Source organism: Oncorhynchus keta, chromosome 8, assembly GCF_023373465.1.
Source record: "Oncorhynchus keta strain PuntledgeMale-10-30-2019 chromosome 8, Oket_V2, whole genome shotgun sequence".
Taxonomy (NCBI): domain Eukaryota; kingdom Metazoa; phylum Chordata; class Actinopteri; order Salmoniformes; family Salmonidae; genus Oncorhynchus; species Oncorhynchus keta.
The window spans coordinates 11,918,539-11,935,266 of NC_068428.1; the positions used below are offsets into that span (position 1 = coordinate 11,918,539).

The window sequence follows — 16,728 nt, forward strand, 5'->3', positions numbered from 1 at the left end:
TGATGGGCGAGCATTCCCAGGATGCTGTGCGCAACGAGGTAACATGGGACCAGGTGGTGGAAAGCGGATTGAGATGATGAACTTGTTCTCATATCCTAGGATGCTGCTGGGTGACATCAAGGGGAAGGCTGTCAGTCCATTGTGGAGTGTAAAGCACTCGTGTGTGTGTGTGTGTGTGTGTGTGTGTGTGTGTGTGTGTGTGTGTGTGTGTGTGTGTGTGTGTGTGTGTGTGTGTGTGTGTGTGTGTGGTGATACACACATCAAAGGGCCCGCAGCTCCACCCCCCATCATGGAACAAAAGCATACTGGCTGCCTGTGAGAGACCACCCGCCGCGGTGCCATGGAAACGTGGGGGCGAGGAGGTAGGAAGAGAGACATACAGCCAGCACTCTACTGCGGATGCTTGACTCTTACTATTCTTCCCCCTACACACATTGCTGTACTTTGACAGCTTGGCAGCTAGAGGGCAGTCGGCCAGCGTGAAAGTGCTGACACGGTGTTGAGGTAATTAATACCACTCTATCCCAAGTTAATGCATGGTTCTACTACTTTACATATGCCAGTAGGTCCACACACTATGTGCTGTAGTACTGTATGCGCCAGAGGAGGCTGGTGGAAGGAGCTGTAGGAGGACGGGCTCGTTGTAATAGCTGGAATGGAATGAACGGAACGGTGTCCAACACATCAAACGTATAGAAGCCCCATGTTAGACTCCGTTCATTTCATTCCGGCCATCCCAATGAGCCCGTCCTCCTATAGTTCCTCCTACCAGCCTCCTCTGGTGTGCACAGTGTATCTGTGAGAGAGACATGGCTGGAGACACACTCACCAACTTTCTGATCTCACACTCCAGGTTCATGATACAGTCAAGCTTCCTCTTGCGACAGCGCTGCGCCGCGATGCGGTTCTTACTCCGCCGCCGGACGTCATGGATGAACTCCAGCTGCTCTGAGGTCAGTTTGTGCATTTTGACCATCATTTGGAAGTCGTTCCGCGGAAGATTTGTGATCTGATCGACAGGGAAAGGAAGCTTTACCTGCAAATCAAGAAATAAAGAAGGGCTTTTCACATCTGACGTGGTACAAAATTTGAATGGAATATGGAAGGAACGTGAACGTGAACGAACATGTAACAGTTTGATGAACCCTTGCTGATTCGACTTTATGTGCGTGTCAAAAACGGTCAGCCGTTTTTTTTTTACCACAAGATGGTGCCAGAGTGCCATCAGGACCAGGAATAGAGGATGTGACTTACATACACATGTAAAGCCTGCATCTCTCTCTCTCTCTCTCTCTCTCTCTCTCTCTCTCTCTCTCTCTCTCTCTCTCTCTCTCTCTCTCTCTCTCTCTCTCTCTCTCTCTCTCTCTCTCTCTCTCTCTCCCTCTCTCTCTCTCTCTCTCTCTCTCTCGCTCTCTCGCTCTCGCTCCCATCTGTCCCTGCGAGCTTGGAAAGGTGCCAGCGTGACAGATCGAGGAGGGACAGGCAGGGACTTGTCACCCCCATCCATAATGGTGTCAGGTGATATCTGTAGGGCATGATATGTAACATCTACACTAGGGGTAGGCAACTAGATTCAGCCGTGGGACGTTTTCTTTTGTCGGATCTGATGGAACATAATTATAATAATTTCCACACTGCAAATTGACCCCAACTAAGCCCCCAAAATAGATTGTATTTGAAAATCACAATAATTTCATATGTTGAATAAGATTGAGAGACGATCACATAGGTCTCTTTTTCTATTCATGGGAACACTTGGAAATAAACATTTTTGGACACTACAAACGTTAGGGGGGGAGAGGCAAACAAATATAATCTTGCAGGCCAGATCTATACTATCAACCTACAATAGTCCACGGGGACTGCAGAACAAAAGAACCACGCAGAGCCATACTTTCTCTGACACCTTCAGTCACATAGTGCAACACTAATCCGGAGAAAAATCATTGGCAATAAAATACAGATAATTGCAAATTATCACAATACATTATTTCCATGGATTTGCTGCCAATTTCCACGAGGGTGTGATTTTTCCTCCCCGCAAAGCATCAATAGATCGCCTGATTCTTTCTGTTCCCTTTAGGTGCTGACAAAACTTCTGATACCGACATACCTCAGCGATACCTTACAGCACCAGGGAGCCATAGGAGAGTAGCTTAGGGGGGAAGAAACAGGATGGCAGAGAGAGAGAGAGGCGAGGAGGAATAACAAAGAGCCAGAGGAAGACAGCCAGAGAGCTTTTGCCAAGATGAGATGAGCTGCTGCTCTCTTCCGCTCTGCTCTCTCTCTCCCCCCGCGGCTGCCTCTCTGGAGCACGTCAAGAACAAAGTCAAACGGCGAGGAGGGATAGGAGGGAGGGAGGGGGGAGGAGAAACGTCTCCCCGTTCTCTCTGTACCTGGCCGCTGAACCAGGGCCAGATGGAGAATCCAAAAGCCCCTCGCAAACTGAGCCCCACTAAAACAGAAGACTAGAGGACAATGGACTGGGCTGGAGCCTGCTTACACTCCCTCAAGCTACTACACACACACACACCCACAGGCACGCACACACCACAGTGAGCCGAGATATACGGCATCACCTGGGGTAAGTGCTGCACTTCAAGGGACAAAGCAAGGTGCCTATTCACGAGCACATCGAAATCACTCTCCATTGAAAAGCAAATCTAGATGTCAATTTATCCCAGAGAGACCGGCTTGAATTTCCTCATTAGAAGCCCTCAGTCCTCCGAGCCGTTGAGCCTATTTCTCATCTGGCCGCTGCATGCAGACACATGAATAAATAATGGGAGGAGATTTCAAGGCCACACTAGGCCCTGCAGGCTCCCTCCCACTACCAGCCAGGGTATGACAGTAGCTACAGAGAGAATGAAGGCAGAAAGAGAGGGAGGGCAATGGAACACATCCACATCCTGCCTGCTCTATGTGATCTGAAAACAAACAGAAGATGACTCTGCCGGTGATGATGGCCCCATTGAGCATCATCTAATAACCACTAGTTATAGTCTATGGAGTGACCAGACAGATGCACTGATGGGGGGGGGCTCTCTCCCTGAGATAGGCTAGGGGAGGGAGGAGATGTTCAGCTACCTTTCCACAGCGAGCGACCTTGTAATGTTTTTCTCTTTTTTCTTCCCGGCAGTGGCGTTCGGAAGGGGTTCTGAAGGATATGATTTAGTGGTTCCACCAGGAGAATCAGTCCAGCAGCAGCTCTGACGGCAGTCATAAATTCAAACCTAATGTGTTCTGGATTCTCACTAACTTTCTTTTTCCCCCTTCCGTCTTTCCTTCCTCTCCTCTTTCCCCTCTATTCCCCCCAGACTCACTCTTTCTCTGGGTCACTATGCTGCAAATAGGTCCAGAGTGAAAAGCAGGGCTTATCTGCTACCCGGGGCGGCACTGTGTGTGCAGTGCCTCTATACCCTACTTCCCTCTCCCCTCAGAAACAAAGAGAGAGGCTGGGCATCTGGCTGCCTGCAGGTCCAGACTTGGGCCAAGCCTTAGGAGTCAGATGGTGGGGCGGCCCGACGATGACGGCTAACGCCCGGGGTCAGTGGGTTCTGTACTGCAAGTCCTCATCTGTAGGGTTGGTGACCCACGTTGAACCCTGGGAGGGAGTTTAACACTGCAGCGCACTGTGCAAGAGAGAGGCATGCAAAGCCACCTACTACTGTGTTCCTTCCTAGCTATTGACACAGGCCCTGAGGCAATATAAATACAGATGTGGGATCTTAATTTCATCACTCTTTTGTTGCTGAGAATTTTCCTGCACAGCAGGTAATGCTAATTTGTAGTGTATTCAAGATTTAAAAAGGCTTCTAAAGTTTGTAATTTCCAGGTTAAAATGTCAGACTTGATTTCCCCTAACAATTTTTTTTAATCAACCCCTACAAAAAATGTCCTTTCATTTTAATGTACATAATAATCCACATTTCCTGTTGCCGCAGGAATATTTTCCTGCTGTAGAAAACCTACTCAAATTAAGATCCTACGTCTGTACTTCCAATTTCCAGAGCAATTTTGTCTGAAAAGTGAAGCCATTGACTTAAATGGCCACACGCACTGTGAGTTGTTTTTCAGGTCTAACCGTCTCCCACTAGTTCTATAGTGCTGCTATCGTGACTGTGGCTCTGCATCTGCATCAAAAACAGACCTTTATCTGGTGAGTATGATAAAACATGAACGTGAACACTAGCGTCTTTCTATGCTGATTATATACTACGTGCTCCTAGTTACACAGTGATATATCTATCACTTGTTGGTTTATAATGTGATTACAGAGCATTATGCATCCTATGAAGATCTGGGAGAAGATCATGTTGTTACAGAACTCCGTTTAGTCTCGTATTGCTTTTTCTACCGTAAACAAACGCTGTTGCCGGAAAACCCCTATGGGAGATGAGTTAGAGAGGCTCTGTGGTGAAGAGATGGGCTGTGTGTCTGTGGGTACTGTTACTGCAGGATGCCAGGTCCCAGGGGATGGAAGGCGAAGTGGCAGCACCCCAGCTGGCTTTAAAGCTGACACAGAGCCTGTTCTCAGCTGCCAGCCCCAGCATCCGACCGTTCCCCAATGGGCACAACAACAGCCTGACTCTGTCTGCACACAAGACAAATAACGAAACCTACAACAACAAATCAAAAAGGCTGCACCAAATCGGTATAATGTGGTTTAAACTGTATGCCCCAAATGATTGAGACCACAGATGCATCATAACAAGGGTGGAGCAAGATTTTTTAGATTTGTTTTACTGTAGACTATAATAGAAATAACAGAAGTGATATTTAGGTTTGTGCACTTCCTGTGTCACATGTTCATTCAGAGGTTAACGTTTGGTGGTGGGCGAGATCGGAAACATTGTGCTGCTAATATATCAACTCTACTTCCCTATCACTCCCACCTCACTCTCAGATCAATATGTGCAGCATATTGTGACCAGACAGTTAGACTGAGCTTAACGCCTACACAGGGAGAGAGAGAGAGAGAGAGAGAGAGAGAGAGAGAGAGAGAGAGAGAGAGAGAGAGAGAGAGAGAGAGAGAGAGAAAGAAAGAAAGAAAGAGAAAGAGAGAAAAAGGTCTCAGCTCTTTAAATCTCCTTTATCACTGTGAATTCAATCTCCTTTATCACTGTGAATTCAATATCTTTTATCACTGTGAATTCCATCTCCTTTATCACTGTGAATTCCATCTCTTTTATCACTGTGAATTCCATCTCCTTTATCACTGTGAATTCAATCTCTTTTATCACTGTGAATTCCATCTCCTTTATCACTGTGAATTCCATCTATTTTATTACTGTGACTTCCATCTCCTTTATCACTGTGAATTCCATCTCCTTTATCACTGTGAATTCCATATCTGCTTCCTCCTCTGTGGGTGGATAGTGCAAAAACATTGGCTGGTGGTGTACTGGGTTCCGTATTCACAAAGCGTGCTGATCTCGGATCAGCTCCTCCCTGTCCACATAATCGTATTCATTATGAACTGAAAAGGCAAAACTGATCAAAGATCAGCACTCACTCCTCTGAGACTCTTTATGAATCCGGGCCATGGTCCATGTTTCAGAGGGGCCTCTCCTGACCCTATTGGCTGATTCACTATGTATGATGTCGTCCAGCTGGGAAGCAGTAGAAATACAGTTAAGGTATAAAAAGGTGTCAATTAAAAAGTTACCCCAGTGTGGTGTAGTGTCTGCTATGTGGGAGGGTGTTGCTAATGTGGCTACCAGATGTGGGCTCGTATGCAACACCCACTAACCTCAGTACTGGGAGCAGCCAGGAGACCTCAGACTACCTTGAATGACTATTGCCTCCCTCTGCCAGACTAGCCTCCAGTTTAACAACTTCCTTCCCTGTCAGAATTCATTGTTCCCAGCGCCGGGGCTGCAGCTATTTCCAACAGCAGCAGCGTTGGGCGCTTGCCTGACTAGCTCTCCCTGAGTGGGGCCCGGTCTGCCTGTCATTTGCTCTGCAAATACACAGAGGGAGAGGCATGGCAGAGGCCTCCCTGGACGCTAGCTGTGTTTGTTTGTACAGCCGACTCACTGGGGGGAATAAGGAAAAGAGGGCCCCAGGAAGCATGAGGTAGCAGTTTTGTTGCCAGATCAAGCTGGAGGAGAAAGCACGGCGGGATTTGGCCCCACACTGAGGCTCCTTATGTAAATGCTCTCCTACGCCTCCATCCATAACAACATGTAATAAACCAAACAGCACTACTGCGAGAGGTTCTCTCACACACAGCAGCATCTGAGACCGGGCAGAGTCTGCCAACCTCATTCATAATCCATCTTATCAGCAGCAGGCAGATATAACTCCATGCGGGTCAATAGAGGTCTGACCAGGGGAGAGCGACTGCCCCCTCTCATTGAAGCCACGGAAGTTCAAGGCCGACCGGGCACTGAAGGCATTGTTAGCAGAAAACAGGATCCCCCCATTTTAGTGAATGGAAGAATGGAAATCTTCATGGTCAATCATTGTGTAAAAAAAATACAAATACAAATGAAGACAATCACGGTACCAATAATTGCTTCTATAATACACCAGATGTTTGTCCTGGAACCAATCATTTTTTAATTGCACAAAGAAGAAATTACAAGGATAATTTAGTTGCTAATGGCAGCCTGCAGTACCCCGGGCGGCCTTTAACTTGAGTTACTCAAAGAGAGGGGGCAGCACTGAGCTAGCCTGCAACATCACTTCCTGGAGTAGCTCAAACAGCGCATGTTATGTCTCCATGAGCTGCCATCTTAACTGACTTAATTTGGCTTCTATTGAGTCTTCACATAGGAATGAATGGTGTCACGTGATCAGTGATTTTGTCCATTCATATATACAGTCATTGGATCTGACAGTGGATATTGTGCTCTGCTAATCGACTGCCTACAATAGAGTGTAGTGTGTGTTCCATACACTCTTTGACTCATACAAGATAACAAAGGGAACTGGAAATGTCTGAAGAGTCATTTTGGGGCTGCTTTTCTCTTCCTCGACAGCTCTAACGCTGTAAATTACAATTGTCTATAGTAGAGCACTCAACAGTCCTTCAAACGGCCAATAAATCACTGGGTGTGGGTGCCACTGAGGTAATAATTACACATTACTGCTAGGGCTGTTAATCTTTCTGTTTGTGCACAGAAGAAGTGACTGACTGGATTCTTTCCACAGTCCCTGTCATGTGGCTCCAACACCGGCGAAACAGGGACGAGGCTCCGCGAATCCGGTCGCCATGGCAACGCACCAGTTTCTCCCTCTCTCGGCTCCCTGCGCACTTCAAGGTCTCAGGCTGAGAAGCGGCGAGCCTTTATCTTCCAGGCAAAGAGAAAACACGTCTGCCTACAACAAAAGCAAATGCTACGGATGCAATAGTTTCAAGGTGAAATTAAAGAGGCATCAGAGGCATTCTGTATGAAGGAAAAAAAGGATCATTTTACATTTCCTTTTGATGGAACAAAACCGCTTTCATCCTGATTATAATTGTCCACTTGACTAGGTTGTATTCTATTTATCCTTAGTGATCTCACAGTAAACAACAACAACAACAACAACAACACCAGAGCTGTTCTGCAGTCAGCCTGGAGGACATCGGTTGTCTGGCCAGATGGATTAGGGGATGATTAAGGGATTGGCCATCCATCCTTGTCAGCAGCATGCCAGGCGCTGCAGGATGCAGTCTCATCATGACACAATGCGGAGCAGCCCCCCACCCTCCACCAAACCACGTGCACAATACAGCTACATCCTGTTTCATTACGCTGTTGTTGTCCGATCGCTATCGCAAACATACCGTATATGCTTTAAAGCTGTGCGTAACACAACATAGCCTAGCTTGCGTCTGTCACATACATTATAAGCTATATTTGTTTATAATAAAACAAAGGCTACCTTCGCCTTCAAGTAGTGCAGGTGTATTGGTGACACAGCATACATGTATACAGTGTACATGCCCAAGCGAGGTGGCTCGACAATTAGCAGATGCAGATTCTGTGGAATTGGATTAGAGATGTCAGGTTTGTGGAGGGATAATATCAGCTATTTAGCCCGTGACAGCTAAGGGGGACAGAGATAAAGTCACAGGAGAACCCCTTCAGACCCCGGGCCTTAGAGAGAACCCGGACTCCTCCCCAGCTCCGGCCGTCTACATCTCAGTCTATTAGCCCTTCTACACACACCAGCGCTTCCCTGTCCATAGGATCAACCAATCACAGCCCTTGACACGACCACCGCATCCTCGGGTGTGTGTGTGTGTGTGTGTGTGTGGGCTCAGACTGTTTGAGCGAGCGCGTTCGGTTTGGACCCTCGCTCCTATTCAGACTCATTACACAGATCTCAAACGGTGCGTAAAGCCGATTAACATTATCAAGGCGCATCTGTGCCCCTGTTCTGTTCACGGTGGCGTTGCTGTAAATCTGTTATTGAAAGAATAATACTCCCGGTTCAATTACATGATGATCTAATGACTGTGAATGCAGACCCAGAGAGCAAGGTCACTGTGAGATGATGATTCGTCTCCAAGGTGGGACTGGGTGTATGAGCCATTGTGTACAACATGAGAGAAGGCAGTGTGATAGTGTTAAATTTACTCACCTCTGGGCCCTGCTCGACTCGGCACGACTCGCTGTCACCCTCGGAGAATGATCCCGACTCGTCGCTGGAGTTGGTGCCGTACGACTGCTCGCACTTGATCTTGGGGCGTACCTGGTTGAAGAGGGCATCTCCCCCTATCACGCCCTGGTCCTGCTGGTCGGTGGCGAGGCGGAGAGCCACGTTGGAGCACGGCGAGGAGGAGAACTCAAACTGGGGCAGGCTGCAAGGTGAGCCGCCGCTCCCGTCCTCCGCGTAGGAGTAGGAGGAGCAGGAGCTGGAGGTCCTCGTGCGGGTCTCGGAGGGCGGCGAGCGCGTGCACACCTTGATTGGTACTGGGCAGCTGGTGTTGGGCCGCGGGTGGCAGAGGAGCGGCGGGGGCTCTGTGGTGGTGGAAGCGTGGGTGGGGGCGCTGCTGGGAGAGTAGGTCTGTGAGGTGGGGAGGGACTGGCTGGCACCAGCCCACAGACTCTTTGGCGTGTGCTCTGAGAGCTCCATCTCCAAAGAGTTCCCACCGGGGTAGGAATGCGCCGGGGTGCCCAGACGGTCGCAGGCCCCTGAGGAGGAAAAGATGACACTGCGGCGGTCCAGCTCCACTTCCTGTTTGCAAACGCCGTCGCAGGAGGCGGACTTCAGCGACGACAGCATCGGAGGGAAGCCGTCCACTACCTTTGGAGATGTAACAGACAGGCCCAGCTCCACTGCAGTGAAAGGCCTGAAATCTCCCTGAGTGGTTTCTTTGTCTTCGGGGCAGACGCTGGCGAGTCTGTTGGCGAATAGCTGTTGTGACACGTTGGGCAGAGCTGACAGGTCCGTTCCTTTCTTGAAGAAGGCGCGGATGCAGGTGGGGGACTTGCTCCTCTTGACGGAAGAGGGGGATACCACTGGGACACTGTCCAATTCCATGGCTGTCACGTCGTCCTTGTCATGGCCATCCTGCTCGTCCCCTGACAAGCACAGCGAGATGGCCTCTTCCTCTGCCTGAGGCTCCACTTTGATTTGAGCCACCGGCGGCCTACTCTGGTCCCGGACTGCCCCGTCGCTGATACCACCGCTGGTCTCCTTAAATAATAATGTGCTTGGAAAACCTGAGGTACTGGTGTGTGAGGAGGTGTCGTTATTGTGCTTGTTGCAGGCCCACTGGTACTTCCTGTATTTGGGGCAGCGAGGGAGGTCCGATGCTCCGTGCCTGTCGAAGTCCAGCCGTCCGTCTGCGAAGTCGCTGGGCACCGTCATGGCTAGCGGGTCCGCGTCTGGTGCTTGCCGCAAGGAGGCCAAGCATTCAGCGCGCCGCCGGGCCCGGGGGGAGGCAACCTTTGTTGTCGTCTCAGACTGCATGCTCTCGTCCTCAGGCTCGTGGTTCCCCTCGGCCGGCGCCACCTTGCGGCACAGCAGCAGGCCGTCCTCCTCGCTGCGGAGCTGGGCCTCCAGGAAGCGAAAGCACGAGTCCTCCAGGTTGTGCACGCGCAGGAATTGGGCACAGCGGATGACCTCCTGGATGTTGTCTCTGCTGAGTAACAGCTTAGCAGTGTAGGCAAACTGCAACAATGGGGCGAATCCCCTGGCAGTGACCTGCAAAAAAAACAGGGAAATTGCCAGCATTACCATCAGCACTGCCATTGTTCTGAGCCCTTGGAGTGTGGTGAGACAACCCGACAGCTCTAATGACCATAAACAAACACTTTAAAGTACCAGTTAATCTTTTATCGGGTCAGCACCGAACTTTCTATACAGCCTGGCAAATTTTAAAAAACCCAGTGGTGCTGGGCTAGCTGGCTGGCTGTGTCCAATTCCCATTTTATGTTGTGTCCAACTCCCCATTTTCACTACAATAACCCTTGTGGCATACTGACATTCAACTGGCCCACCACAGTCTGTCTGCCCTGCCGCCCGGCGGTAGCCTATCGCTCTCCCCCGGCAGTTTCCGCCCACCTCTAGTCTTGTGTGGTGTCGCCGTACAGTGTAGGACCATATGGATTGCAGCTCCTGCTGCTGCCTCACTTTCAGGTTCAGTCCCCTGCAGCCCCTCTGAGGTGAAGTGCCTCTAAAACCTAACGATTATGCAAGACAGTGGCTAATCTTTACTGCAGCCATACGGAGTAAACTAGGATGAGAGAGGGAATCCTTCCATTTAGACTTAATGCTGGATAATTAGGTAAACTCCTGAGACTGCAGAAGCTTGGCCGCCCTCTACTACTGTTGTTGTTGAAGACAGAGAGACAGGAGGACAGAGCCAGGCTAGCTAGCTGTTTAATGCCATTCTGATTGGTGTCTGTAGAGAGAAACCAGTGTTAAGCTCAATTTGAGAGACACATCCCTTGAGCAGGCAACAGTAGCACACAGTGCTGTTTAACTACAGTTTCTGATGGCGAACGCACCTCTGTTCGGGTCTGGCTCGAGGAATGCCACGTGAAACTACACAGGGCAAGGTGTCCTCACAAACACAACTACGGGGGTTTCACTTTGAATCGGGGAGCGGCATTGTTCAGCAAAGCACTTTTCTTTGTCAGAGCGATGTCAAGTTCCCGGTAACACTTAACGGGCTCTCTCAATGTGTTTTTAATGACCAGGGAGAAAAGGCCCAGTGTTTACTGATTATTTTTGCTTTCCATTGTTGGTAGGAACAACACAAGATGAATTCCCTAGGTGTAATGGTATTCTCTCTCTCTCTCTGAGAGAGAAGACTGCCCGCTGCCAACTGTCAGCAGTAGAGGCTGCAGGCAAACCGGCACTCCAATGCTCTGTGCCACGCACCCTTCTAGTAAAACCGGATATTCCCTCCTCAGAAATGAAGCTCACAAACCACAGAAATTTGCTTTTGGAAAAACAACTGGGCAGTGTATATAAGGAAATACAAACATAGAGGGGGATTTTTTTTTTTAAAGCCTGAGGTCATTCAATCATTCCTAGCAGAAGGAATGAAATCACTGAGATGTGTGTTGATTGTGTTGGAGGGATTATTCTAAATGGGTTTAAAATACACCAGATTGGGCCTCCCGAGTGGCTTAAGGCACTGCTAGCTGTGCCACTAGAGATTCTGTGTTCGAGTCCAGGCTCTGTTGCGATCGGGAGACCCATGGAGCAGTGCATAATTGGCCCAGCGTTGTCCGGGTTAGGAAAGGGTTTGGCCTGATCAAACAATAACAAGAGATACACTCACCTACGTATGTATTTGGACAGTGACACTAAAACGTTTAATTTGGCTCTATATTCCAACCTTTGGATTTGAGATCAAATTCGTTATATGAAACGACAGTGCAGCATGTCAACTTTTATTTGAGGGTATTTCATACATATCTGTTTTCACAGTTTATAAATGAATGCACCGTATGTATTTAACCCCGCCCATTAGAAGATGTCACAAGTATTACCGCATGGTACGGTATTTGCACCGCCCGCAACAGCAGGGATCTCCAGAGGGTAGTGTGGTCATTCCAACGCATCACTGGGGACACACTGCCTGCCCACCAGGGCATCTACAGCACCCGGTGTCACAGGAAGGCCAAGAACATAATCAAGAAACATAGCCACCCGAGCCATGGCCTGTTCACCCTGCTACCATCTAGAAAGTGGAGACCGTACAGGTGCATCAAAGCTGGGACCGAGAGACTGAAAAACAGCTTCTATCTCTAAGCCATCAGACTAATAAAAAAATCACCACCTGCCGGCCTCTGACCAGTACCGGGCTACCACCCGGTACTCTACCTGGCACTTTAGAGACTGCTGCCCTTTAAACACTGGTCACTTTAGGAGCTAGTAACATAAGCATTTCGCTGCACCCGCTATAACATCTGCTAAACTTTGTACGCGACCAACAAACTTTTATTTGATTTAATTTAGCCTAAAGCATGTTTAGCATGTTTTGGTGGCATGATAGTTATGCCTCTGTAACTTTTTCACTCATCATTATTCTCGATTAAATTCACGATTATCCGTCATTTTACACGGGTGGGTGTAACCCTGAATGCTGATTGGTTAAAACTTATCCCACAAGTTACCACCGGCTAAATCTATGACATTAAAATTCCTATTTACTCTGTTCCATTTGACTGCGCAATCCACTGACTCATCCGCCCAGCAGGGCAATTTATAAACTTGAACTCCATTCTAAAAAGCATCTAGACGTTATCTCGCATATCTTTTAAACTAACATTTTGTTTTCAACACCAGAGATTTGTATAAACCTTGCTGCCAGTCTCTACGTCATTTGCAACATTGTTTCAATATTCAAATTTGATCTCCAGCTGTTCCATAGTAATGAAGGTGTCGGGAGTCTGGATGAGACATTCAACCAGCCGGCTTTTCTCAGATAATTGAAATCATGAATCAGCATAATTTTTATAGATATATACAAAGAAATATCAATAGAAAACAGGTAAAACTAAACGAAGTGCAAATAGTTTACAGCTTCAGTGTTTGAAGTGATTGTGTTAGCTGTGTTGTTGCCGAGCTCCTCTGAACAACAGTGTCCTGACGAGGGAGCACATGTTTCTATGCCGGGTGAAATCGCGCCTCATTAGCTCATTGTTATGGATTTATCCAAATAAATATCACTAGAAAACAGCTTAAACAAATGCAAATGCTACTGTTGTTATTCTGGATGCACTGTTTGATGTGACTATAAATTAGCCACAGTTGGCTAGCTAGCAAGCAAGGGATAAGAACGTTGCCAGCCAGTATGGCAATGGAACATTTAGAACGAACGACTGGGTTGCATCCATAGATACAGAACAAAAAGGACTTAACGACTGGGTCGCGTCTCTGGCAACCGAACCGATAGAACGAACATCCAGCCAGCTTGGGTAGCAACCCTAGATTTGTGTCAGGACTATTTCTTGTGGAAGGACGAAATTGTATGAATAAATACATAATAATAAAGTTTTGAATATATGTAAATCATCATTTGAATAAATTGGTAACCCGTCGTGTGATAATGCCGTCGAAGCCGGTGTTTGGAGGAGATATTGGCACGGTTTGACTGCCGTCGACTTTGTCTCGGACCTAACAACACCCGTGACAATATATCCCCCAAACACCGGCTTGTCGGCCATTATCGCTTAATCATGGTAGCATCCACGTTGATGTAGAAGTGTTCAGAAACATATTCTATTCCTATTTACAATTAAAATGATGTTGATGTTGCATGCTAGGAATATGGGACCAAATACAAAACGTTTGACTGGAATTTGTCCAAATACACCTTTAAATGGGGGGACTAGATACCTAAAGGGCATTGATTTCTCAATGGTAAAACAGACATGAATGGAAAATACCCTCAAATATAAGGTGACATTCACCTCATATAAAATATTTAATCTCAAATCCAAAATGTAGAGAGCCAAATATTTCATCTCAAATCCAAAATGTAGAGAGCCAAATGAAATGTTTTAGCTTTACAGTCCAAATAAACACGTAGGGGAGAGTAATCCTGGTGTTACACACTATGTGTACGGTGCACAGTGGGAGGAAAGAGGCGTTGACTGGACTCGCCACTACTGATGAGCACAGCACCTCCACTATAAGCAGATGTTTACTATAGGATATACATGCGTGCCTGTGTACGGTGCACAGTGGGAGGAAAGAGGCGTTGACTGGACTCGCCACTACTGATGAGCACAGCACCTCCACTAAGCAGATGTTTACTATAGGATATACGTGCGTGCCTGTGTACGGTGCACAGTGGGAGGAAAGAGGCGTTGACTGGACTCGCCACTACTGATGAGCACAGCACCTCTACTATACCACTGCGGTACCACTCTGCCACATCAGTGTGCGCAAACACGCGTGCACACAACACAGGAACACAGACACCTCCCTGCAGACAGATGGAAAGAGAGAGAGAGAGAGAGAGAGAGAGAGAGAGTGAGAGCGCCTCCTCGCCACGCACTGTCCACCCCTCCCTTCCTTTGACACACCCACAAACAGGGCAGATCCAACCAGCCGTCTTTACACGTGAAAGTGGTTTGGGCTTAAATGAGGCTGGTCGGCTGGGCTTGGCTGGCCCGCCGCATCAGGGCTGCTGACAAACAGACACGGAGCTGCTGCTGGGCTGGGGGGAGTGCTGAGCGTCGCCGGGATCTATTTTCAGCTTGTATCAGCAGCTGCTGCCTGCGGGAGCACCTCTTTATGTGTGCCCTGCACCATACGTGATTACTCCAGTGATGAAACCAGCACAGTAGCCCAACGAAGGCAAGCGTGAGGGATCCGGAGGGGGAGAAAGAGAGAAAAAGAAGAGAGGGAGAGAGGGAAAGAAAGAAAGAGAGAGGGAGAGAGGGAAAGAAAGAGAGAGGGAGAGAGAGGGAAAGAGAGAGGGAGAGAGGGAAAGAGAAAGAGGGAAAGAAAGAAAGAAAGAAAGAAAGAAAGAAAGAAAGAAAGAAAGAAAGAGAGGGAGAGAGGGAAAGAAAGAGAGAGGGAGAGAGGGAAAGAAAGAGAGAGGGAGACAGGGAAAGAAAGAAAGAGAGAGAGGGAAAGCTACACTAGAATAAATTAAAGGACGAACAAAAAGCAAAGGATATAGGATATAAAGAGCATTTCCTGGTCATTAGTGGATCGACTTTGACATATGAAGCGTTTCAGGCCGTTAGCAGCACTTATTGCATGAGTTAAGACAAAGGTACAAATTAATCAAGGTGACAGATCTGGGCCATTATGCTAATGTGGGCTTGTGGACTGGGTGGATCTGGCCCTACTCTGTGTCTGGGGACTGGGGGGAGCGATACCATTACAGAGTAGGAAGTTATAGCAAGAGTGCATCACAGAACCCTGACAATTCCCATGCCATTTTTGAGAAGTCCTTTTCAAATATCCTTTCATAAACAGGCAGTGTGGAATACTATACTGCCCCTCTCTCTTTTTCTTTCTTTGTCTTTCTTTGTCTTTCTTTCTCGCTCTCACACGCCCTCTTCCTCCAGTCTATCTCTCTCTCTGTTCTTACATCAGCCTTTCAACCCTCTCTGAAGTTGAGATGGTTAATTTATGCAAATGCACTCCAGTGAATTCCTGCATGTCATGCATCCTAATGAGGACATTGCATGGCATGACAATGGAGTACTTCCCCGGCCGCCGCCGCCGAGACCGAAGATAAATACTCCCATCTCCACTGGAGAGTCTACCCGCTAGATGCTTTAATATCAGCTCTGCCGAGTAACCTCGACGACGATGAGTCACAGCACAGCGCTAATGGAGGGAGATACTGCATGGAGGGTTGGCTGTCAATGCGATTTACCATCGTAGGATGGGGATGGGAGAGAGTGGAGGAGGGAGCACAGGGATAATGAACTGCTGCAGTAGAGCCAAGCCCATTGGTCAGTCTGTTCGGAATCCATTTAGGCTACTATGCCAATAACAGGAGGGAAATACAAAGTCATAAAAAGTCCATTTGACGGCAAATGCGAATGAATGCATAGTGTCTCATCCGTGATGAAAAAGAAAGGAACAACATGTTTTCCCACACTGGGACACACCGCGACGTCTAGCCACAGCTTAGCCGTAACGTAGAGTTTTATTTGACCTTTATTTAACTCGGCAAGTCAGTTAAGAGCAAATTCTTATTTTCAATGACGGCCTAGGAACACTGGGTTAACTGCCTTGTTCAGGGGCCGAACGGCAGATGTTTACCTTGTCAGCTCGGGGGATTCAATCTAGCAACCTTTCAGTTACTAGTCCAACGCTCTAACCACTAGGCTACCTGCCGCCCCAGTAAACCTCCCTTGACAGTGTGGATTAAATCAAACACTGCACTGCTTAATCCTCTTGTAGTTTACTGTCCATGGTGAGACACTGGGGAGGACATGACCCTGCAGCTTAGCTAGGAGTACGCTCAGCTCTGACTTTACACACTGTCCCTGTCTTTACTCTTCAGGATGCTGCACTCTATCCTGCTTTGTTTCTATACAAACGGGCTAACTGCAGAACATTACTGCTGTCCCCCGTTTGAGACACCCTGCGTCTGAGATGAGACATTGAAAACACAGCGCAGCCCGTGGTTAATTGTCTGGGATCTCGTGGGTTAAATCCAGCCATTATAAAACACACAGGCATCACTCTGCAGGCTCTCACCGGGTGTCCCGGACTGACTGACTGGCTGGCTGGTTGACTGACTGGCTGGCTCGTAGGCTGGGAGGGAAACATAAGCTGCTCAAGGTGCTTCTCAGA

The 16,728-nt window shown here is 48.1% G+C and overlaps 1 protein-coding gene across 8 annotated transcripts in view; it reads right to left on the minus strand.

Annotated features, from left to right (window-relative positions):
* LOC118383970 (transcription regulator protein BACH2-like) overlaps window positions 1–16,728 on the minus strand; it is a 102,770-nt gene that overhangs the window by 6,202 nt on the left and 79,840 nt on the right. For 7 of the 8 annotated variants that reach the window (XR_008140761.1, XR_008140759.1, XR_008140760.1 and 4 more), the window contains 2 exons: window positions 8,578–10,146; window positions 830–1,036 (listed from right to left, as the gene is read on the minus strand). Coding sequence is in view for 5 of the 8 variants with exons in the window: in XM_052523457.1 (XP_052379417.1) it covers window positions 830–1,036; window positions 8,578–10,146 (1,776 nt within the window). In the remaining 3 variants the exon portion in view is untranslated. The remainder of the gene's footprint in view (window positions 1–829; window positions 1,037–8,577; window positions 10,147–16,728) is intronic. The other variant, XM_052523456.1, reaches the window with a different exon arrangement.